Genomic DNA, 26,013 nt, shown 5'->3' with positions numbered 1-26,013 from the left:
TTTCCGTCATAAAACAACTCTATGGTGATCAAACCAGTGACTACACAGTTGAAGTACAGCCTAGCTCCTTCAGGAACTACTTAAAAATAAGTGAAAAAGCCATAATGCAGTATGTCTTTTAGCTGCCTCTGTCAATCACCTAGCAACAGAGTGAGAGACTGCTCCATTAAATATACATGTTAAAACTCTTGGAGTACAGAGAACAGTCAAGATGTTTACAGCCAGACTCTGTCTTCATGATGGTTAAATTTATATGTAAAGAACAGACTCTGCATCTACCACCCAGCAGCATTTCCATCGCCCAGACCCCACTACCCCTTTCATTTGTGGCCTCTTCCGAGGTGGAATGGTTTAGTAAGAGCTAACTGTGTGAGAGTACTGCTCTCCACAGCTGAGTATGGGTTATAGTCTCCATTTTGGTCTACTTACAAACAGTATTTTATCAGCCCAAGAAAAATATGGTCTACGTAAATTTTTCACCAAGCTACAGAATCTTGCTAAACACGAAAACTCCTTAAAGACTGATGACATGGAGAAGGCACTTAAAAAAACACTTTGGCTGTAGCAACACACTTACTTGTGGAGCTTTGCAAACAGCTCTGAAGAATTGAAACACATCTATATATATTTTATTACAAACTATTGAGTCCAAAGCTACCTAATGGTTCTGTTTTAATGTTTTAATGGCTCTGAGGTATTAAGTATCAGATACATTACAGCCTCTGGTGTCTAAGCCACTGGAGACAAAAAAGTTAACTTTTCTCAGGTCTCCTTGACCTTCATTAGAAAGTTTCGCCAAATACCTCTGTGCTGCAGACTCTGAAAAGTCTAGCTTAGTAAGGCTGGATACTATGATTACAGGAACTGCAACAAATAATCATGCACATGCCTTTGCTAATCACAATCCTGCTAGGATTCTGAAAAGCGGCTTCACCAATCCTTTTGGAATAGTGAAAAGTTAAATAAACGCATGCCATTCTGACTGTAAATTGTCATTTCCTTTCAAAATAAGATACTTCGATAACAGACAACATTGGTCTCAGATTTCAGGCTGACCATGAAAACTACTGAAATTGCAGGCTCATTAAGTGGCTTGGAATTAATCACCGAGCTTGAAGCTGCAAAACGCACCAAGATAAACACATCTCTCTTGAAAACGAACAAAACCCTCAAAAACCCCATGCTTAGAATGACAGCAAGTGATCAGACGTTTGGTTTTACTTCAAATGTGAGTAACATCATCTATTCAGAAGAATTTCCTAAAGCCAAACTGGAGCTCAGTCAGTGTTGACTGTTACCAGCCTCACCTACGCATGTATTCTGGGCATTTGCTTAACCCAACTGAATCGGTGATGTGGGTTCACAGACCATAAAAAGAACATATTTCCTCATTTAAATTTTTTATTTTTTCCTCAGAAAATGAAAAATAACAGACAAGTTTTTTGAGGTCTTTTGTTTGGTTGGTTGGGTTTGGGTTTTTTTCTTCTTCTTCTCTTCTATGTTTATAATTTTCCCTGCTGTGCTTGGTCGCGTATGTGAAAAACAGCACTGAAGAATCAAATAATGAAAAATTCATTTAAAATATGTTTTGAGCTAGGAAGGTTACATTTTCCCTGATATAGTACTCAAGTGGCCTCACTTTATCTTTATGAAAAAAGAAACACCTGAAAAACCACATGTATTACATTCCATCAGAAACTCTGCTACCTTTTATCATCGTTTTCTAACAGGATTACAATGCTCTCAGCACCACAGCTATTACGAGCTCTGATAAGGTTACAGCAGATATCCAAAATTGCATTGCCCATTGTTCATAAAAATCAGGCTGAGCTCCACACAGCAGAAGGCTGAACTGTGCAGAGCACAGACCAAGTTTTGACGAGAAAAGAAACATAGGGGAGCAGAGAACAGGAGTGTCAGGGAGATTCATGGCAAGGTCAGGCAGCTTCATGAGTCTCCTGCACTTCCTCACAATGGAGAGACTAGTACAAGTAAAGAACAGTACACAAAAAAGCAACAGAAGAGATAAATACTTGTATAGTGCTATGAGATTTAAGCTAGGCACATTGATTGATGCAAGCAGCAATTCAATTACTATTTTGTGTGGGAAGCTGCTGTCCTAATAACGTTGGAAACACTAACCAGACTGCAGACTCTTAGACTCAAGTCTGAAATTAATGCGTTATTTTCTTTTTCTTTTTTTTTTCTTTCTTTATCCTGCAGGAACAAGAAATTACTTTGGTAAAGTAAGAAGATGCAACCAAACCTCAGCAATTCAATGTGAGCATTTTTTAAACATTTACAGTAATATAGGCTTTTTTCTGAGTGAGCTGCAGATAGAAACATGAACCTGGATAGAAACATAAACTTATACCTACTTATTCAATTTTTTACTTAGTCAACAGAAGTCTTGGAATCCCAACTGCAAGTTTTCTGGCAGCTTCATTTCTGTCCTGACTCAAAGTTGAGCGAGACCCAGGTGAAACGCAGTTGCCACAACAACCTGTTCCTTCCCATTCCAAATCCAAGTCTTCATGAACTACTGACACCGCTACACTAACCTACGTTTGTGGTCCTTCTGATGTTCCTTCACAAAAGAACTGGCAAAACATAAGAGGGCATAGGCAGGGGAGGGGAAGAGGAAGTATTGGTTAAAAAAGATGACATTCAGAACAGCGAGTTGCAGAAACCTTTAAAAAATGTTTTAATATTGTATGAGATCATACAGTTCTATATTAGAAATTGTAAAAAGATTAACCTTAACCTAAATATTTGTTTAAATTTGCATATTTATGATTGTTCTTTCAGCTTATATTATGTCAATTTTTGATTAAAATAGTATTAATCCTAATGAAAAAAAGGCACTTAACACCACGAAGGTAAAGGTAATATATGGGAAGGAGGAGGAATAACATTCTAAAACAGCTCTTGGCAAGATGCATACACCTGACACCATATAATTTGGACAACTTTACATATAATTGTACCTTGCTTCATTCTGTCTTTGAGACATAATGACCTTAGTACATGTGATTGAACTTAGCAGACTATGGGAACTTTGATAGTATTCAGAGAAAGACACAAAGAGATTCATCTCTTACAGACCTCAGCCTATCAACTGATCTAAGATCCTGTCATGTCAGTTTCGCACACTGATTTTTAGACACATGAAACATTTTAATTGTATCGTGAGGGTGATCTAGAAGTCACAGATATGCAACTGCATCCATAGTTTACTATATTTTTCCTAATTTACTTCAGGTCTGCTGATGTCCGATGCTGTTGAAGTCAGCCTGCCGGAGATACAGCCGATGGCCTAAAGGACAGAATTTCTATTGGAGATGGATCGGCATCGAGAACTCATTCTCACAGGAGCAGAAAAATATCTGCACCAACTGAAGTAGAAGAAAAAAACATTGCAGGAAGGGGCAGATATTAGTATTGCCTTTCTCCCTTTATGCTTTCAAAGATTATGATCAGAAAGAAAACACTGCAATGAGACATCCTTTCTTTACGCATATCTTCATCCATGCTAGGAGGACGCAATATTATGTAAAGACAAAGTCATCACCTTCCAAATGCTGCTCTGCCTCTAAGGCTTGTCGAGGGTAATGGAAGATACCATTTCAGTGACATTGACCTCTGTCAGGGTATATTGCATTATATTAAAGAGCCTTACCTAAAAACAAAACAAAGGGCAGTCCTCTTTACAAGAAGCACAGCCCATCAGAATACAAATAACCCTTAGGAGTGTGGTGCTTGTGGGAATAAGCCTGAGAGGAGATAGCATGTAAGTTTCTCTCTCTGAAGTTGTTCAAGTTTACCTCTTTCTCATGCTTCCGTTTATCCCCCATTTTACTTGTTTTAATATTCCCTGATTATGAATGCACTTGATTTAAAGAGCTGTTATCTGTAATTACTGACGACAGCTTGAAGGTACATTGAACTCCTCTGACATAAACTAATGAAGAACAATGCCAGTGACCAGAAAGCATGAAATTCAGCACAGGCTTCTCTGAAGCCAGTACTAATAGTCAAAAAACCCTCCCTATCTGTTATTACTGCTCTCCTGCTTTAATTAGAGGACCCGTAAGTGACTGAAGAGGACATACGTCAGTGGAGCTGCAATTTACTTTTTGGAGAATGGACGTAATTGCAAGCCAGCAGGAAGACTGTAATGAATGTAAGGAGAAGGAGGAAGAGAAAAACAATACTGTGCCATGATTAAAAATCACACCAATTTACACTAGCAGGTTTAGCACTAACTCAATTATCCCAGAAAGACAAACAACTGAATTCTTACCTTCAACTGCTACAAAGTCTGACATCCAGACTTTACACTGATGTCCAGACAGCACCTTATTTGCACATATGCAGAATTAATCAAAACACTATAAAGCACACATTGCAATAAACAGCAGACAATGTTGCTCTCCTCTACATTAAATACAGTACATGCATCATTAAGAATTTTATTGCTAAGGTGCTTGTAAAAGCCTCCTTATCTGCTAGAGAATTTAGCAGTATCGCTAAAGAGTGATATCTGAGATGTGTGGCAAACAAGTGAGACACTGGAATCCAAGGCAATGGCACTTATCCCTACCAAAGGAAAAACATTCAAAGCAGCAGCTACCCTGAAAAAAAAAGAAAAAACGTGGTGTGTTGCTGTTGCATGTCTCTAAGTCCTGCGTGGAAACGGATGCAATACCACTCCGGTACTGCTGCTGCTGAGTGACACGAAATTCCCCAAAATGCTCCAGATATGGAAAGGATTGAAACATGAGCCTCAAAGAGAATGATGATGTTCAGTTAATAGATGAAAGCAGCTGAGAATCATTCAGACTGAAACAACCACCTGCCAAACTGGCTAACATTCCCTCACATGCATTCTCTTAAACATACTTGGTTTTACTACTTGTTTGTGAGAATACTACTCTTAGAAGCTAGCAACCATGAACAGAATGTTTCCACACAGTGGGAAAACAAAACCCAAAACCTCCAAATCACTTTGGGTATATATTCAACATCGCAAAGTGACCTTACCTTCAACAATAACAGGTTACGTTATTAGTGTGAGCTCACTAGAACATTCTGAAGATAAATACTTAGGTGTAGAGATGAAACCTATGTGCCAAGATCATTCATAATGGCTAGTCAGGCCATAAAGCAGATTAAAGAACTTAACACCTGAACTGTGCTTCAAGAAAATAGAGTTTATCGCTTTAGATGTGTGCTCTGTAGCCTCTGTAAGGAGAGCAAAAGGAAGAGCCTTTCACAGTAAAGTAGGGACTTTCTGTTCCACCCAAAATTAAGACCTATGAAAAAGTCATGGTGCAAGAAAAAGCTGAAGTCAGGCTAAAATCTAAGATGTATATGCCAAACACTAGTGTAAATTTGGGGTGTGCCTTCTGTATTTCTAATTAAGACTGGTATTAGGGATAAAACTGAAGCATGTTTATTTTGTGTCCAATTGAAACTATAAAGGATAGAAATCATCACAAGAGTACCTATAATTAATGATTCTTGGGTTATCCGTTTATCCTCACCCAATATGTTTAGCAGACAGATGTTCTTTACTACATTGAACTCTAATATGCTAAATGGTAATGGCTTTCAAAAGAACCAACTTCCCTTTCCTGAACATTTTTGCTTCCCAGTTCCAAGGTGGAGCAAGCTTATTAGCAGTCAGTTCCCAGCTTCTAGCGCAGTGCTTTAAGGCTACAGACAATCTATGGGGCTGAGAAAAACAATCACGTGTTATGAATTTTCAAGACCATGTGACCTAAGTAAATATAATATGCTTAAGTGGATGTATTGATAATTGCTTTCCTAGACTCAAAGTTAGTTCCTCACAGTTCCTTTTTCTTAATACACATATTCTTATGTCATTATATATAGATTTACAGACAGGAAATATACATGTAGAAAATCGAATTTTTTGGGCCTACCATGTGCATGCATAAAGATACAAAGCTGCAATCAATTTGCCTTTCTGATACAAATTCTTAAGAGAAAGTAACAGAAGGCACCTTTATGTATATGTCACAAAGTTGCTCGGTAGATAGAAGCTGGGCAGCATAGGCAATGATTAGGTCCCACATATACAGAAATGACTGCTGTGAAAAAGCTAAATGCTAAGTGGTTAAATGACATTTCTTCAATCATTTCTGTTGGATGGCTTCTCTGAGGTGGTGAACATCACATTTGTTCTATCTCACATCTATTCACGGTGTAATTTATGTGAGATACTTGACATGTTTCAGATTCATATTTCTCTGCCTGAATGAAAGCATGGCTGACAGGACAGCTGTGAAGAAATAAATTTGTGGAGAATTTGACTCAGTATTACAGCATGTAGAATTTGTCCTCAAACTGTCAAATTTATCTGTAGCCCCAAAAGGCTCTTTAATGGCTACAGTCCACTTATACAGTCAGGGCAGTGATGTACCTTCCAGTTTTCCAATATTAAAAAAAAAAACCCTTAGATAAAGCAAATTATTTTGGCATTCTGAGGAAGGAGACAAGTCTTACATGGCCTGAATTCTTCAAAAGGTATCAACGTAGAACAAATATGAATGAGAAAAAAATTACTGAGCACACAAAATGTTGGTTACTTTGGTGAAATCAAACTTCCAGGTGTTCATGTGACATTCAGAGATTAAGAGCATACTTTGTTTAGGAAAACATATGGCCACAGCTGCTACCTTAGTTCTGGCCATAGGTACAAAATTAGGAATTTACTCATTCTTTTCCTGTTGCCATGATGCTGGCCCTGACAAGAATGCATCTACATGAAGAACAATTTGGCTACAGTGACGGGTTTTGGCACAGTCCAATACCTTTCAGATTAAAATGTTTCCCCTAAAGAATAATGCTTACCATTTCCCATGTAATTTATAAGAGTAACTTACATAAAAAGGACTGTTTAAATAAGGCAGGCAGACCTAAAGTTCAAGAGACTTTTCCCATACAGGAAAAAACACATAATTACAAGATGTAAATAAACAGCACTGACTTCCACCTTCAGGTGTTTTAATGGGATCATGAGAGCTTAAGACAAAATATAATGCTCATTTTAATAATAAACCAGCTACACTGATTGAAATTAGACAGTGTACCTAAGGCAATATAAATGAAGACTGACAGACACATAAAAGGAGATATCAAAGAAGTGTGTTGGTTTAATTTTCTTCAGAATTAATATAGATATATATTCATCTTTGTAAGAACTACATACATTTTATTTAGATAAAAGTGTGCAATGAGAGAAGTATGATTCTCCACCACTGCTGAGAAACAAAAAAAGGGATAATATTAATGTTCATTTCATAATTATCTGTCTACCGCAATTAAAACAGCTTGTATACTGGCAGCATAGTAAATCAGTACATTCATGTTAAGCAGCCTGTAAATGTTTCTATCATTGAAGCTGAACTAATAGAAGTTTCTATCTTCTGTTGTTCTTCATTGCTGTGGTACATGATCAAGCAGTTCAGAGTCTGGCATAATCTTTCAGGATCATTTCCAGTTTCTGGCTCAGCATGATGTTCCCCTTCACTTTTAGCTTACCAGCAAAGAATGCCTACAAAAAGCAGAGGGGAGAAGAATATATTCAGCTATTCAACCACTATCAAAAGAGCTTCTAGAACCAAACAAGACGCCAAAGATAAATGTGGTTGTTTAGTGCTCAGGAGAAAACCTTCAGCGCATAATACCCATTGGTCATCAACAAAAAAACCCACGCAAGTTCAATTTTAATATCATCCCGAATCACAGTTTTCTATCTAGAGTGCAGGCAAGGCCAAGTCTATCACTTAGCTGGGGGGGAAATAAATACAAAACAAATTCACTGGTCTCCATTTCTTTTCTACACGTAGGGTATGACACTAACTTCTTCACAGAAGCTAATAGTGAAACTTTGTCAGGGCACAAAATTAAAGCTCCCCATCCTCCCCTCTCTACATTATAGATACCTATAGATCCTTACATGAATTAAAGAGATGGAATAAAAAGGCCATTTAATGAAAATCCAAGGCCTAATGTAAAGGTCAGCTACTCACTCAAATTCATAAGAAATCCAAATAGGAACTTGCGTAATGTTCATACACACATATTCAAAAGAAATGCACTGGCTGTATACGCAGCATATTAAAACAAACAGGAATGAAACACGATTTCATTGCATTTCACAGATCAATCAGTATTTTCACTGAAATGCTGGTATATTACATTTTTATTATCCCTACTTCAAAGAACTGTATACTCTCTTTCAACCTAATTCAATATTTTTTTAGTAGTTTTGCCTCACTGTGGCTTTGCAATTTGAAAGCCCTTTGCAAGTTCTGAAACAATGTGCTTTTGCATAGTTCCATTAACCTGAAATACATTCAAATAAGGAATAGAGAAAGCCAGCAGAAAAGAATTTGAATAGATGCTTTGAGCTCCTTTAGATTAAAAACTTCACAGAAACTCAAAGAAAATACTAATACCAAAGAAAAGATAATGTTCTGGAATTGCAATCACTGTTCTTTAGCACTCTGAAGATTATACGTCAACATCTTGTTTGTTTATGCTTTATGCCTGCGCTATATAGAGGGTCATGTGGTATGCAAGACTCAGAACAAATGTTTGGCATCATCGTCTCCAATTTTACAATCAAAGTCTCCAACAACTTCTGCTTGGGATCAAAGAAAATGAACTGTTTGATATATGATGAGCTTAATTAAAGTTTTCATTTGCTCAAGCTTTAATCCGTAAGCTTACATATTAAATTTGTGACAGTTTAATTTACGTTTATACAAGGCATTTTTGTTAGTATCATTAGTAGTTTTAAGCAGTTTACCACTCTAAGAAGCTAAAAGTGCAGACCCAGGTTACACATCTTTCTTAAATATTGCTTTCCCTTAAAAAGCTACCTAGTTTGGGCAAATTTTGACCAGTTTCAATGGATCTACATGCATGTACTGTTCCCAGATTTCTCTTTGCTGCAGTAGTAGCAGTACATGGGGATATTGCAACAAATACCAACTTCCTGCAATGTGGCCAATCAAAACAGCCTGAGCAATCAAACTGACAAACCCTAACATTGCAAATCATATATTGTGAAGTGTCAGGAAATAAACATACAACTAACTTGGTACTGCCAAGATTTACATCATTTGAGGTATCTTTGTCTCAAGATAACAAAGATGGAACAAATTCCATACCTTCTGACTAATTCAGTATAGGGCAATGATGTGCTTATACCTCATCTGAATCTGGTTTGCACTATCAAAATATCCAGTATTGCAACTTCAGAATGCAGTCATCAACCAGAGCTTGATTTAAGGCAAGTAATATTTCCTCATGCAAGTATGTCTGTGACACCCAGGTTTTACCTGCTGGGGGTTGGTCTTCCGCTGTACCACATCCATGAAGTCCTCATCTGAGAGAGTGAAGGTTGTATCAGCAGAACTTCTTGCAGGTCCTTGATACACTGCTCCAGAGCCATTCTTCAAGTCAATTGCTGAGAAGAAGCAGCAAAGATAATTTTATTTCAAAATTAAAATAAAACCTTCAGTCTGAAGAACACAACTTTCCTTACCTATTACTATGAACAACCGTATCAATTACTCTGAAGCAATCAATATAAACATAAATCCTGAGCTAACAGCCACTTAGAAAATGAAAAGCTTTCAATTCTTCATCTTTAATGAAATAAAATAATTGAGATTACAATAAAATAAAAAAATATTCCTGTACTAAGGAGAAGGGGATTTACAGCGAGGACTGTCATTTGATTGTTCTTGTATAGATGGCAAAAATCATTTTTAAACAACGCTTAAGATTCAGAAGATATTGATCTATGCAATTACTGCAAAATGCTTAAGTTAGTAATAAGTCTCTAATGTTTTAAAACAGTATCTCATATTCAGAGAAGGCAAATATGGTGGTGTTCAAACATGCAGCATTTTCCCTGTTCTGCCCCACGGGCAATATAGCCTGCTGTTCTTCTTCATGCAAAGAATATTTAAAACCTTGCCAATTATGTGTCTTTTCCTTCTGGAAAGCCAAAAATTCCTCAAAGTGTCTGGAGCTTCAGAGTGTTCTTTTCCCACACCAAATGAACTGCCAAAATAATCTATTAAAAGGCTAACACTATCAGGTATTGTGTCATTTGTTTAGAAGAATATTAGTAGATTATTTTGACAGGATGTGCCCTGCTGAATAATTCTCAGAGTCTGCAAATTCCCAGTCTTTCCATTTACACCTTTTCCTCTCGGTGGCCCCTGTTTTAATCATAAACCAAAATTATTCGAGTGGACATTCCCATAAGGACATGACATCTCTAATCACAGAAGCTTGGCTGCCTAGTCAATACTAAAACTGTCAGTTTCTCTTAGTTGCCAAGTTTTAAGACACTGGCCTAACTATGGGGACTTATTTCTGCATAAGTTATCTAGAGTATTTTTTTCCAAATAATTTTTCTGAAAGGGTAACGTAAACTAAACTCAAAGAGACAAAAACTATTCCTGGTCTGTACAGCCTTTCATTTTCTGAAATCTGTTCTAAGTAATATCTATCCAGTTAGAACTAGAAGGGGAATTAAGTGTACAATGACATGCTGGATTATTATCATTATCCACTTGATTTTCAGGTAATTTATATCTTCAGGAACAGGTTTAATGAACATCACTAACTTAATGCAATAAGAGGAAAAGAAAAAAAAAAACAGTGAGCGCCAGCTGTAACAATCTACGCCTTCTGTGTTTGTGGGTAGAAGCTGTGTAACACTCTATTGATCCAAACCAGTTACTATTATCTGTAATTTAACATTGTATGTGAGCCTTTAGACATTGCTACTGCAAGTTACGCAGGCACAGGCTAATACTTAAAAAAAAAAACAACCAACCAAACAAGTCTCACAGTGGATACCAGCTCCCAAGATTAAGTTAACCAAGCTTAACCATCAATGTGCTTTTAAAATACATCTCTACTCAAATGCTAGCAATGTAACAAACCATACCAATGTAGACAAACCGAGCTCTCTTTGAGCCAAACAGCATGGGTCAGCAAGCCCCAGGTATAAGTTTACAAAACACACACGTGGTTTTCCAGGATGCCTATAGTTCTTAATTATTTATTTTTAATTACTTCTGGACTTCACAAAACAAAAGAGCATGAGACCCTTCTTGTGTTTAATTTTGCATGCATTTTATCTTTGGCTGTCCCTGCCCTTCTCAGACTGTTCCAGAAGGGAATCTGGATGCTGAAAACCTGACATAACATCTCCCAGGACCAAGCTGACCCTCTTCTTCTCTACTAAACACTGGCTGGTAAAACAGTTTTGATATATCTCATTGACAATACTCATCCATCAGTCTCAGCAGTGTAAAATTTAGATAACAAAAAGTTAGAATTACAAAGGTATAATGACTCATGCAAGTTCTAGCAGCTCCTAGATTTTAATCTGAATATAGTACATCCTTAACATATTTACAATCCCTGTTCTTCTCCATTTCCTATCCAAGTCTCAAGAGCACCGCTTATCAATCCACATCTATAATTAATTGTAAACTCTCAAAGCACAAATATGCCTGTAAACATTGAATAATCATGGTAACACGGGGAAAACTCTTATGTTTAGTCACATCAAAGCCTTAACCCATTTCAAATTATAACTTACTAGAAATTCTAAAAAAACCTCACAAAGATAAATCTAATAGTATGTTATTACTGTAAAACTGCCTTTGTTTTCAATGGTTATAAAATATTTATCTTTTTTTAGAGTTAAGCTACTTCATTTCAGCATCTCCTTCTGTAGAGAAAAGACATTGCCATTGAGGTTTGTTAGCTGATAGTTAATGGCTCTCTAGAGCAGTACTCAGAAGATTTTACCAATCTGTTGTTTTTCATTATTCTTTTAAAAGTACTGCTGAAGGCAGAAGATATTTCTTTTCCAGTTCTTGAAAGAATAAAACTTTGGTAGGACAACTGGAAAGAAATCATTATGTGTAGTTGACTGGGAACATCTGACAAATTATGACAAAACTGCTTAATAATTTATGAAGCAGTATGACTTCAGGCAATGAAGAGTGGGTGACACGTTGTTCCATTTGTTTTGAAGGAAGAATCTTGTATTGCAGTTACTTAGTCTCTGTAAAGCAGAATAAAAACCACAACCAACCAACCAACCAATAATCTGACTGCTTAGTATTTCTCTCCTAGAAATGGTAAGGCACTCTTTGAAGGCAAACCAAACCACTGCCCCAAATCTTAGGGTTTTCGGCTCACTGGCTACCTGCTATATAATTTAAATGTCCGATGTTTTAGCCTAGATGAATAAATAAATAAACAAACAAAAAACCACATATATAAAAAAATATATACACATATATATAATTTTTTGACCTATTTATTATGTCTCTGACAATAACATCTTATGAACAATAAAAATTCATAGATATTTAATTACTATAATGTAACATTTAACGTATACAAGTAAAAACAAAAAATTGAGGAATAACTACTGTTCCACTGAAACTTTTTGATTCTGCTTTTCTGCCAGGTGGGCAGAATGTGAATGGCTGGAAGAGCTGTATGTGCAGCAGCTATGGAGGGCTACATGTTTGCTGGAACAAAGAACACCAGAGACACCTTTAGGCTGCTCATCTGTTACTGCTAGCAGTGGATCTGCACTAGCTGTGCACAAGGTTGTTGCCGGGAAGCTGCCCAGGTCACCAGCCACCTGAGCAGTGACACAGCTATGCCAGTACCAAGTTATTATCAAGCTGGCTGCTGCTGTCATAGTGCAGCATGCAAGCTGCAGTGATGAGATATGTAGAAGACACATATGAGGGACTTGCATCAAGACTGCTCCCTGCTACAGCAGCCCACTGTTATATAGCTTTATCTCATAAAGTTATACTTTACAAGAAGGCACCCCCGCTGGTCATTTTGGAAAGCTAGAATTTTTCTGCTCTGATGGTTGGAATCTGTTCTGGTATTTAGCTCATTTCTTTCATTGCTAGTTTATAACCATTTGTTCCTGTACCAGTGCCATAGTTTAGTCTCAGTTGTCATCTGAATACTCTGGGCTAGGTGTATATCAGGAAGCAAGAAAAATTAGGAACATACATGATAATTATTTTTTTATTTTTCTCCTTGGGGGGGGGAACAAAGAAGAGCAAGTTTTGGGGGTTGTTTTCCATTCCCTGTAAGGAGGAAACTTCATAGAATCATAGAATGGTTTGGGTTGGAAGGGACCTTAAAGATCACGTAGTTCCAAACCCCCTTCCATGTGCAGGGCCACGTTCTACTACACCATTTTGCTCAAGACCCATTCAACCTGGCCTTCAACACTTGAAGGGATAGAGCATCCACAGCTTATCTAGACAACCTGCTCCAGTGCCTCATTGCCCTCATGGCAAAGAATTTCTTCCTTACACCTAATCTAAATCTGCCCTCTTCTGCTTTAAAGCTACTAAGTCTTGTCCTATCACAACATGCCCTTGTAAAAAGTCCCTCTCTAGCTTTCTTTTAGGTCCCCTTTAGGTACTGAGAGGCTGCAATGAGGTCTCAGGAGAGAACAAAGCATACTTCAGGTAGTAAAGCCAACTGAAAGAGTCGAAGTTGGGGAATCTCAATTAAGAATTTTGCTAAAACATAAGAAAAGATAGCTCCAGTACCACTTATCTTATTCCTTAGGTTTTGATACTGCCAAAATCATATTGCTTTATCTTCTTAAGAGGATTTTCAGCATCCTGTTAAATTAGAACAGCTTGCTTCTATAAAGAAATACCACTAATTAAGATCAGTTGTCAGTGGCTACAGTTCAACATGGTTTAGACAGCAAATGAGCTAAATTTCACATCCTGTGTGCAACATCAATGGTTCTACATCTCCCCATGGCTTCACACCATCCACAGAGAACTGCATAAAAGTAGAAGTCATTGCTAATTAAACAAACTGATGTTACTAATATTAACAATACCATCAAGAAGTGTCTCTGTAACAACAAATACCACCAGAACAACTGCGCATGTGAGAACAAATTTCACAGCAGTCCTTCATACTGCTGCTTTCTCTTATTTGCTTCCCTTCCAGCCTCTTCCCAGATCTTAAGAGGCTCAAGGACATTAGCAGAAGATGCTGTAGCTACAAACATTGACTAAGACAGTAATGAGCTGCGGGGCCCAGATTGTTTCTAGTGCTGTCAATTGCTGCAGTTTTCACAACAGCATAAAGCTGTGCAAAAGTGACAAGTAAAAAAATTAAAAGTCAAACCTGCACAACTATGAAAAAAAAAAAAAAAAAAAAAAAAATCAATAAAGAGGCCTAGCAGGTAGCCCAAAAGAACAACAAACACTGCCTGTAAAGGCCTGGGAGGTCCTCATAAGAGAGACCTAAAAAGAAGATAGATAATGAAACAATTAGCATCAACTCAAGGCTTAAAAAAAGTCTTCCCTGAAGCAATCTACCTCCTGACATTTCAGTTTCAATAATAATGTCAAGAATTTTGACCATACGCTGAAGGAATACACAATATTTATCCACTTGAACAAAATTCTAAAGTAATTTTCATGTCATATTTTCCTCTTTGCTTAGTGGTAGCTAGGTACGTTATGGCTCTCAAAACTGCAATTTGACTTTAAGAAAAGATAATTTAAAATTGTTATAGTCTAATTTAGCATAGCATTTAGAAAACAGATTTAAAATGAGTATACACAGAAGATGAACTAGTAATCAGTTGGCCAAATTTAAATGTAGTGTAAAGAAGTGCAGTTCTAATGACTAACATTAAAATCTCAAGCAGGTTTGAAACTGGTCAAAATAGTGACACGATTAAATTCAAGCTAGAGGAAAGGTAACAGCTTACTATCATCTTCAATTTCAAAAGTAAAAAATTAATTGGTCAAAGGCTAAAATTTATAATTATGTACAGAAACTTCCATTCCATTAACAACAGAAAAAGTCAAGCATTCAAGTCACATAATGGCATTGTCAATGTTACATATTCTAAATTGGCTGTCATTTTTCATATGCATTACAGAAGTTTTGGTGATGACCATACAAAGCTCTGTCAGAAATCTTTATGGTTATCAAGAATATCTCAACTGCAAGAAAGCTGTCCTGCTTTGAATGGAAAGCCACATTCACCTAGCAAACTGAATTATGCTGGCATCTTGTAGAAGAGACAGTACATTATGATACTCTTGAAAGGTGAATAATAACATATGCAGACAAGCAAAAAGCATTAAGCTTAATAATCTTAAATGCTTGTCTCTGGAAGGTCTTTTTCTGCTTTGTGTTTGTTTGGGTTTTTTTAAATTACTAGAGTAGTGTTTAAAAACATACCCAATCATGCAGATATACCTTGCCATTAGAAATCTACTACTAAGCAGACAGCAATAGCAGTATGCTATTATTCCACTTAAGGACGAAATGCAACAGTTGACACTACAGTTATCACAATTGCTAACACACTACCAATGAGTTTACACAAGTATTTTGATATTTTGACATTAAAATTTAATATTTAAAATATTAATATTTAATTTTAACCAACTTTTGCTTTCTCATTCCTTTGTTGGGAAAGACTGGCTTTGTTTAACTACTTGAAATCTCAAAAGACATACAAAAGTATTCAGCAAACCATGGGATGACACAGAACATTATTTGAAAAAGTAATATACAAAGGCAGTACTTGCATGCCAATATTCCTAATGAGAAATATCACCTAAATTTGCTAAACACACCCTTCTTGTCATCTAGATATTTACATTCAGCCTTACATATTTGCGACAGCACAGAGGCTACAGTCATTCGTAAACACTAGTCACTGTTTTGACACCTAAGCTTGAAAGAATTGACTCGTGCTGCATTAAAACTTGCAGTAACTTTTCTGAGATTTTGGAAATGTTTGGTTTAAGTTCCTAACAGTTGTAAACTGCAGGAAATGTTTAAAATGTTAGATTTCTTCCTCCACCCGTCATCCCACAAGGAGCATTAAGTAGTTCCAAATTTATACGTAAGTACAGATATTGTGTATTGCAACAGAAGCATAGGGAATGGGGCAAAGAAAAGTTATGCCTATTTAATCCCCTTTAGCTAGGGAAATAAGCATTGGAAGAAGACAGTACTTCCCTCCCACTGCTTCAGCAAGAAACAGAAGAGAGGACAAACTTCATTTGAAAAACAGAAAAGGCTGACTCTTGAGTTACTCAAAGCAGGATTAAAATCTCTCTCGATAAAATGACAGAAACAGCCACCTGTTGCCCCACTAATAAAACCCTGTCTCATGAAGCAGGTAAGGCCTCTGCTCAGGCCCAAGTCTTTAAAAGTGTGCCTGTTCTGCATTCAGCTTAAGGTCTTCCTGAGTCAGAAATTTAATTCGTGTCTTGAACACTCATCACCAGATTTTTCTTCCATTGATCTGCCCCTTCACTCATCAAACATACATAATACTGAGTTTAGGTGACAAACAGAAATGATCTTGAAGATAAAGTAGTTTCCTGGTTGTCACTATAAACATGACCATCACTTAAATTAAATTTAGTTACACATGTAACAATAGACAAGACTGATTAATCACAGAATCACCACAAACACAAGTATCCACTTCAAGAGTTTATGTGTTTCTAACATAACTTCTAAAAATATAAGCAAGAACACTAAAAAGACTTCAAAACCTTCTGTCCAGTTTCTACACAGGACTATCATTAAAATTACTGAGTATAAAAGTGAAAAACTGTAGAGACCATAGGAATAATTAAGAGCAGTAATGAGTTTTAAGACAGACATTGTGAGTTGAATTATACAGTATTTACCCCCCTCTCATATTGATGTATAGGTACTCAGCCTACATAATCTACACAGGTATATCCAATATATTGATTAACTGCTATCCAAGTGAAAATCACCCTTTATCTCTCAAAAAAAAGTCTTAATAGGAAAGAGAGGCAGAACAAATCTATCATGATCAATCTATGTATGAAATTTTTCCTGAACCTTTTAAAGCAGTCTTGCTGCTCAGAATCTCTGCTGGTTACTGTCTGGAAAAAAAAAAGAAAATGAAATTACAGGTTTCTACACCGTTCTATAAGAGGGAGAGTTGTTTCTTAAACACAGTAACCGTTTGTTCAGAACAGACATTGCAAAGATTTAACAGTAGTTTTAAAAAAGTCACAGTCCATGAGACAAAACACAATGCAGACCAGATCTGACTTACCAACATGCCACTCACTCCCCTCGGCCTGTCAATGGGCAGCCCACCTCGGCTCCATCTCCCCAAACCATTGAGACCAACCAAAATGAAGCAGTCTAAGTCACAGACTTGACCCCATGACTTGCATTTCTCCACAAAAAAGCATATGCCTACAAGTTACAACCTGACTATGGTTTATCCCTTTGGAAAATTTTACATTCTATTTATACACTGTTTAGGACACCTCAGGACAAAAAGAAAAAAAAAAAAAAAAAAAACAAACCACACACAAACAAACAACAAACAAAAAAACCCCACAAACAACAACAACCAAGTAATAATTCCAAAGATTATGAAACATATGCAATTACAAAAATTAGACTGTTTTGCAAAAATACTAGCCCTTAGAAACTGAGTGAAAGAGAATTTAAGTAAAGATAATTTAAGAAAAGTTTTTTGAGGTAGTAGTTTTGCCCCCATCAGAAAGTTTCACATACTTGTAGAATCCACCTTACCAGGAAACACCTCCCCTCTGACCTACTGCTATCACAAGCTTTAGCTTCTCTTCATCAACCCAGTCCCATGTTTCAAGGATGGCTAAGCATCATCACACCTTAATTAAACCTCAGTCTCAGAAAACTTAAATGGAAACAAATTGGGCTATATTTTCACTAAAGTAACAAGAACAATGCAATAGAAATAAATACTTTAGATTAGTTAGCTTGTACATCACAGACTAATTACTGTAGCACAGAACTCCTAGTTGGTTAATTTAACTTGCAGCTCTAAGTGCAGTCATGATCCATTCTAGAAAATGTAAAGAGTTGCACTCTTGTTCTAGAGGAAGGTTTGCATACGACTACATCTAAATGTGCAAGTTACAGAAGTGTATTCCTAGAAAGGTTAGTAACTGTCGTTACAGAAGATTATCTGACCTAGTCACTTGTGCATTCAGTATGCATTCTAATTTTTAGGTCCCAGTGAATATGCATCTACTATCTTACGCTTATTTTCAAGAAATCCATTTAATTAGAATGAGTATAATTAATCTCACTTCATTAAAAAAATGCATCAAGGCATTATATAAAAGCCACGACTTACTCCACTGCATTGCTGTTTTGCCGTCTTTAGTGATGTCCCACTGGAATACAGCATTTACTTTCTTTACCAATTCATTTCCCATCTCTTTTACGCGACAACGAATTTCTTCAAACACAAGGTCACTCTGCAGCCCTGCAGTCTTAAAAAAGAAGAGAGTGAGAGTAAAGAATTTAAAATTGAAACTGTTTAAAAGTACTAAATACTTCTATTAGTTCAAGCACTGTGTCCAGGAAAGTCTCTCTTGCAGAATTATTAAATGCAATTGAGATTTCTTCCACCACAAATAATCACCTCTAGCAATTGTCACAGCATTAAATAGTATACTCAAGCAGAAAACGCTTCAAGGACTCTTCCTTGAGAATTATTTCAAATCTTGCTTTTACAGTTTTTGTCATTTATCACTACAGTTTGAGATATGCTTTATAATTAGAGCTCTTTATGGGCTTCTAAGTTGCCCTCTATTCCCTTTTGAGGATAACCATTGCCACTTTTTCCAGGGCAAATGACATGTTACTCTTTAGAATACGTAAATGCTTTTACCAATATATTACTTTAACCTGACACAGAAGACATTCAAAACAGACTGCACTATGAACATTGTCAGAACTCTAGTGCAGCCACAAGGTATTTACCATTTAAGTTAGGGGTGTCCAACTCATTTCACTGGGGGCCACATCAGCCTCACAGTTACCTTCAAAAGGCTGAATGTAATTTTAGGACTGTATAAATGTAACTAGGATTAGCTACATTTACATTTTCAACTTTTCCAGTATTATTTTGCACACCTTTCATTGTCTTTCTTCAACAAATATTTGTACTGGATAAAATGTTACTCTTTAAAGAGCTGCTTCGGTGACATTTCTCACCTAGGTGGAATTGGAACAAAGTTCCCATGGCTTTTGCTCTTCTGCTGTACCTATCTGTAATACTCCTGCTGCTATCTTATCACCTCTTTCATTAAGATGAACATCCTTCACTATATAACAGAGTTTCTGATGACATCTACATTTGCCAGTATTCACTCACTCAGGCTAATTTCCCTGCTGAATGTCTGCCTCTGTCAGCAAATTTCTGTCAAAGCACCTTAATTTCTCAGAGTAAGCTTAAACAAAACAAAACACCCAGGAAAGGAAAGAAAATAAAATACAAAACAAAAACACAGCACGTTCTGTAATTATTTCAATGGAAACTTCAAATGTGTATATTTTTGAACTACAAATGCAGATTTGGCAACAGTTCAGAATTTAAGACTAATGAACACAATCAGCAAAAAGAAACAGGTTCCAGGAATATCCCACAAGTTTTATGTGACTGCTACTATCTTAGTATTTAAGAAACTTCAATGCATTAGTTTCCTCCTTTGCAGGCTGGAATCTATAGGAAAAAAAAATGTAGTTTATTAAAGCAATGCACTGTGCACCTGTGTCTTTTAGACCACATTAAGAACCCAGGACATCCTCAGCACTGTATGTACAGTTCTGACTTTTGTGGCAAGTGACCACTAATTAAACCCAGGATTAATGCATGCATGCATAAGATTTTTTAAAATATAAAATGCATATTACATTAGGCCAAACCACAAGAGCAAGAAGCAGTCAGACCCTTCTTTCAAAATGATTCAATGCCAAAACTGCTCTTTTCTATGGGCACACTACGTCATTTTCACTAATTCTTTTATTCTAATACTTTCTTGCCACCCTCTCCATGTCTCTCTGAAATAATTGAGATCACACACTTCTACAACTCACATTGAGTTGGATCTTCAACACATATGAATTTTTTTTAAAAAAAAGCTTATTTAACAGGTACAGCCCCAAGTTATACAGACTAATTTCAATCTGAAGTTATGCAAGTGTTCAAAACTTGTGTCCCTCAGTGGTGTTTTGTAACAGTTGAACTGGTATCAAGCTCTTCAAACTTCATCCTGCATATCCTAAAACGTCTTTTTTTTTTCCCTCAAACAGATCCATGAACTTCTGTATATTACGTACTGTATGTATTCACATCTCAGAACCCATATAATCATTTAATTACTGCAAATAAGACTGGTGATATGAACATTTTGCCCACATTTTTTTTTCACAAAAATAAAGCCTAACTACGCTGCTTTGAAAGTTAAGTTTTCTATTGTTTCCTGCTACCTTCAGAGGCTCCTGAGCAGTTGGTTTGTCCAGGGCTGGTATTATATCCACATAGCCCCCTGCAATAGCAATTTCTCCAGTCTCTTTGACCTGTAGCGGTAGAAAAAAAATTACATTAAACAGATACCATATTCACAAACAGTCACAACAGAAGGACAATCAAGAAGTCTTCCTTACATTTTAAAATCTGAGATGAAGAAAAGAGAAAAAAAAAAGTTCCAGATTGGAAAAAGAACACCCCATGCATGCACTGTAGTCTTGAGGCAAGTTAGTATACTGTAGTTTGTAAACAGCTCTTCAAACTACATAATAATTTGCTTCTTGAGAAATTATATAAAAATATATTGTTGTTTTTTTCTGTTCACAAAGTTGTATATAAACCTCATTTATCTGAAAATTAACCTCCAGTCTTATAAGTCACTATTAACGTTAATTCATAAACAGTTCTGAGAAAAACATTGTTCTAAAATGTTCTTCCTGGAAGGAGCGAGACAGTTACCAAGAGTTTGCCTAGAGGGTTCTGCTATCTCCAGGTGTCTTATACTGCAACTTGGAATGCAAACATTTTTTTAAACACTGTAAAATCAGAAATATTAGAAGAATAAAGGAGAAAAACACCTCAATTCCTTTCAGTTCCATTTCTTAAAAATAGTTAAGTTAGAAGAGCAGCTGGGTTTAATTTTGGCACTGTCTTCTTAAGGAGTCTGATAAACTGTTCTGACTTAGGACATCAAACAAAAGGTCGCAAAATTATTCACTAACAACACATACAGAGAGTTACATTATCAACAGCCAAAGAGGAAGAATATCCAATATCACAGCCTAGTTTCTTGCACAGAAAGACTAGATATTAAAGATTACTCAAACCATCCCTAGTTGCTTGTCACCACTGCCACTGCACTTCAGACAATGCTGGGAATTTATTTAATCCATAATATCACTGTTACATGTCTGCTTTCAGTATGATTTAACCTCAGTTTATCAAAAGTACAAAGATGGCTTTCTTTCAGACAAAGCCAACCGGCCATAAAGAAATCTGCATAATTCCAAACTGTTGGAACAACATAGTTTTCTATAATCCTGTTAAACACTATAATTTCTCTCCAAAATAAGTTAACTCCACACTTGTGGAAAAACAAGAAGAAAACAAGTACAAATTATGCTGAGCTGAGGAGAATGACTACTTCTTGCTCGTCCAGAATGGACAAACACAAACAATGCAACATGATGAAATGAGTTCTGATTCTACTTACTATCAGGAGTGTATCGAGTCTGATGAAAATAATGGTATTTTTACTGAAATCACACAGAAAATCACCATAATATAAGTACAAATATTTAATTCTATTCATTTATTTACAAAACCTTTTTCAACGCTGTTCTTGACAAGCTGCTTTTTTCACTTCCCCTTGTATCCCCAGTCTTTTAACCAACACATTCTTCTTTAAAGCCCACAATGGTGAGTGTGTTCTAACCTTGGTCTGAAAATGGATTCTGTTTCCTTCCTTCCACATTTCTGTTTGTAAAGTCTGACCCGGAAAGACTGGCTTCGCAAAGCGAACCTAAAAAGTTGGGGAAAAAAAAAGGGTGGTATTGTGAATAGATCTGTCATACATACATGCAAAGCTTAAAAGCATAGCTTCCACCAAAATGAGAAAAAACAAAGAGAAAAATCAGTCAACTAGCAATGCAGAAAGGCTAAATATTTAAGCAAACATGCCTGATAGAAGTATTAAAATGCATGCAGCAATAAGTAAAAGTAACTGTGGCAACTGACACAGTGCAAAAGCCTTTTTTCATCCCAAAGGATTTTTTTTGGCATTAAAACCAGAAAATCAAGAAAATTAACTGCAAAGAAGAAAGACACACACCTTGATTGCCTTGAATCTGTTCACATCATTATTTGCAAACTGCTTCAAAACATTTCTAGCAGCAAACCCAAAGGAGCATAGTCCATGAAGTATAGGCTTCTTAAATCCTGTTTCAAAAAGTAACATTTTAGCATTTGTAATATTAGGAGTACACATGTTGCTTCTACAAATACCTATATTTAATCATAGTATTTTCCTCCGATAATGCTCTTAAATTAGATTTTAAAAAAAGGAAAAGGATTATCTCACTGAAAAAATGTCTGCTACCATTCATTGCTTCCTCTACTTCAAGGCAAAGGAAAGTGCTCAATGAGAACTGGCACTCCAACACTACCTATGCTATTTAAGACTCACAAGTAGGTTTAGTTTCTGTCTGCAGAGGTGATAAAACTAAAAATAAGGAGATTGACTGTTTTTGTATACATGCATTGGCACACCAGAAACACAGTTACACAGAAGTAAGCATATTAAGGGTAACAGGTTTTGTACCGATTAAAAAGAGTTGATACCAATATTATTTGAGGTTTCCCACTTTTAATTCCTATTCATAATTGCCAAAAATCTTCACACGTACTACACACTTCAGGATTCACTTTACTTAGAAGTGGAAAAAGCCCTGAAAAGATTTCACGCATTTTGAACACACCTGACAAAAAAGAAAAATAAAATTACAGTGTTTTGTTTATATTGACTTTTTTGCTCAGGTTGCTTCACACTTCTGTCCTTTGGAACAGGAACTGAACCTTGGCAGAGGATAATCTCTGTATTAAAGCTTAATATTTTTCCAGTTCCATCAAAGCCCAACTAAATAATCCTTTGAAAACTGGCCTGAGTCTTTCTAAAATGCAACAGTTAAGTTTTAAAAATGCTGCTTGTACTGAGTATGTTCTAATCCCTTAGCAGGTTGCTCTGACCTGACAGAGAATGCAGACAATAAATAATTGATCATGCTTGCAACAGCACATGAATTGGAGACCCCATGAATTGCAGATGTCCAGCTTTGGCTCTGAAACCAGTTGCTTTGCTTGGAACTCATCTGCCACTTCCAGCTGCCAGTCTGTTTTTCCTGAGCTCTAAACAACTCCTTGTAGCATCTACACCATACAAAAAGTTGGCACAACAAACAACAGCTGGGATAAAAAAGAAAAAGCAAAACCAAAGCCAATCAAAAAAAAAAAAAAAGGGGGGGGGGGGAAATGAGGAAAAAAAGAAAAAGAAGAAAAAGGAGGAGATAGGATAAAGTCTGGCCCAAAGAGAATTAGAAGACATAGAATAAGAAACCACCTTTAAGACAAAGACAAAAAAGCCAGTAGGATTTGATGTTGGAAAAGATGGGAATTCTGAGACGTGTTCCAAAGGGATGTCAAGACTAGCAGAAGTCAGGACGAGAAACAGAAATTTTGGCTTTTTCAGATAGGAGAGGAGACATGACAGAAATATAGGCTAAAAGGAACAGAAGTCTATTTTGTCGCTGTTAGTTCTTTCCTGTAAAGTATTTGAATATGCACAGTTAAATAGCACTTTTTTTTTTTTTTTTTGTACACTACGCACGGAGTATTTCTGAAAGTACAAGATACTGTGCAGTCAATTTTACAACAGATTACTGGCTTCACTGTAAAAATATCAGTATTCGACATCTCTCATACAGAATGTTACCATGACAGTTGGCTCTTTAAAACCGTACTTCAATTCACTATGCAAGAACTGAAAACAACCACTATTTTCAGAACTCCGCAACAGACAAATATATTCAGTCCTATTCTCCCCATTATTTTCTTTAAAAAACTAATGCATAATCAAATAAAATCTATAAGGTAATCAAGTTACTTTTTTGTCTAGACTAAAATGAAAACAAAGTAAATGTTGATTTTACTTTCCAATATCTTGGAAATACTCACAAGTTACAGGAATAAAAGCACAAGAATATACTACATGAAAACACATGTTTATACCTCCCCTGAAACATTACCCACAAGAAAGCTTAACAATAACGTTGGAATGATGTGAGCACATTACACTGAATGCTTCCTTCCAGCACACTGGTGAGAGCCAGCCAAAGAGAACATTTACAAGGATTGAAATTAAGAAGGGGTGTGAATATGTGCAAAGAAAAAACGTTTTGTAAAACTACAAAAAATACTTGTGAAAGAGCTCTACAGTCATTTTCTTCTTTACTTAAACCTACATTTAGTATGGGTATATGAATAGGAGACTGCTACAGTTCCAGAACCCAGTGTGGCGGTTTTCTGCTCAGACACAGAGATTGCCTTATCTATAGAGTTAATTTCATTTTCTACTGTGTTTAATGCCAGTGCTCTCCGTGTGAGCAGGTAGAAAACTTGTACTCATCTTCATTTGTAAGGTTTTTAAAGGATTATCATCATTATACTAAACACTGGGGTTTCAATTATAAACCTGTATTTTTCTCCTCCAGCATCTTCAAGAGTAATTGGGTGATTCCATCTAAATATTTATCCTAAATCATCAGCTGAACAAACAAACACACTGATTTAATAACCATGGAAATCTCTTTATGGACTCTGGTATTTGGTTACTTATTACCATCAATTTACATAGAATCATACCAAAAGAGCTAACCAAGCAATTAGTATGTATTTATTGAAAGGAGATGATTTGTGGAAGTACTTTAAGCGTGATCTGAACAAAGAAGCATAGCTGTGCTTTATTTCTCTTGGTAAGAACACCATATTACGATACTTCTACATTAAAAGAATAACTGAAAAACTGCAGACCAATTATTACAGACCAGTGTCTTCATGACTGCATAAATATTTAGGAAAATTTCTTAAGCAAATCAAATTGCTGTCTGCCTGGAGTAATAACACTATTCTACTAGCAAAGCCTGAAAAGGACTACTAAAACACTTTTAAAACAGAAATTTAAGAAAACAGACTCTTCTTTAGTAACTACATCTCTGCAAGCATCAGTTCATTTAGCCTAGAGTTTCTCACTTCCACATGTACTATTACATAGATGACCAGACTATTGTGCTATCAAGAGGTGCAGTTAAACAATCTAACTGGAAATAACTGCTATGAAACTTGCTGTCTCCTGCCCTCCTGAGATTTATTGGGATTGAGAAAACTACACGTAAGTACATAAAGTTCCACTGAGACAATACAATCTCAAAATTATTCGGATGGAAATAACTATATATCAAAGAATTTACAGAATTTCTTCTGAAGCCTTTCATAGTCAAGTACTTTTGCTTATGAAAAAGAGACTGTACATAGGGGATAGTGCCAACCAATAAGCTCTAAAACGACAACAGGGCAGTAGACAGGTTTCCATTGCAGGTAATGCCCAAGTATCATCCCACATTTTCAGCTACAAGAAGCAATGCTTTAAGGTAAAGTGTCACACAGAACTTTGAAAACATCTAATGGTGACTCTAAAAACAGCTACATAAAAGCACCTTCTTCCAGGTTGTTGAAGACTCATAGCCTAAGTGAAAAAAGAAAGTATTAAAAATACATTTACATCATCCTTCATCTAAATGTTAATACAATGGTATCCTTCAGCTCACCTCCAAGAGCAGCAAAACTTGGATCAACATGTAAAGGATTCCAATCCCCACTCAGCCGATATAAGGCAGCCTGTAGAAAGAGAAAAATAGAAGTGGGAGGCTAGCCGTGCCTGATAGAAACAAGCAGGAGCCACTCAAAAACATATGACAGATTAACAAACTGATCAC

General features: G+C 36.3%; 1 protein-coding gene across 2 annotated transcripts in view; it reads right to left on the bottom strand.

Moving 5' to 3' along the window:
• Positions 1-7,167: 7,167 nt before the first annotated feature.
• The window catches only part of HSD17B4 (hydroxysteroid 17-beta dehydrogenase 4), a 63,284-nt gene continuing 44,438 nt past the window's right edge, over positions 7,168-26,013 (bottom strand). For both annotated transcript variants that reach the window (XM_080362237.1, XM_080362238.1), the window contains 7 exons: positions 25,846-25,915; positions 22,299-22,405; positions 21,903-21,989; positions 20,428-20,517; positions 18,287-18,425; positions 9,378-9,505; positions 7,168-7,582 (listed from right to left, as the gene is read on the bottom strand). In XM_080362237.1, the coding sequence (XP_080218363.1) occupies positions 7,493-7,582; positions 9,378-9,505; positions 18,287-18,425; positions 20,428-20,517; positions 21,903-21,989; positions 22,299-22,405; positions 25,846-25,915 (711 nt within the window). In that variant the 3' untranslated portion in view covers positions 7,168-7,492. The remainder of the gene's footprint in view (positions 7,583-9,377; positions 9,506-18,286; positions 18,426-20,427; positions 20,518-21,902; positions 21,990-22,298; positions 22,406-25,845; positions 25,916-26,013) is intronic.

This window comes from Nesoenas mayeri (genome assembly GCF_963082525.1).
Source record: "Nesoenas mayeri genome assembly, chromosome: Z".
Taxonomy (NCBI): Eukaryota; Metazoa; Chordata; class Aves; order Columbiformes; family Columbidae; genus Nesoenas; species Nesoenas mayeri.
The sequence above is the reverse complement of the archived record's forward strand: the minus strand, read 5'-3'. Positions and strand labels throughout refer to the sequence as shown.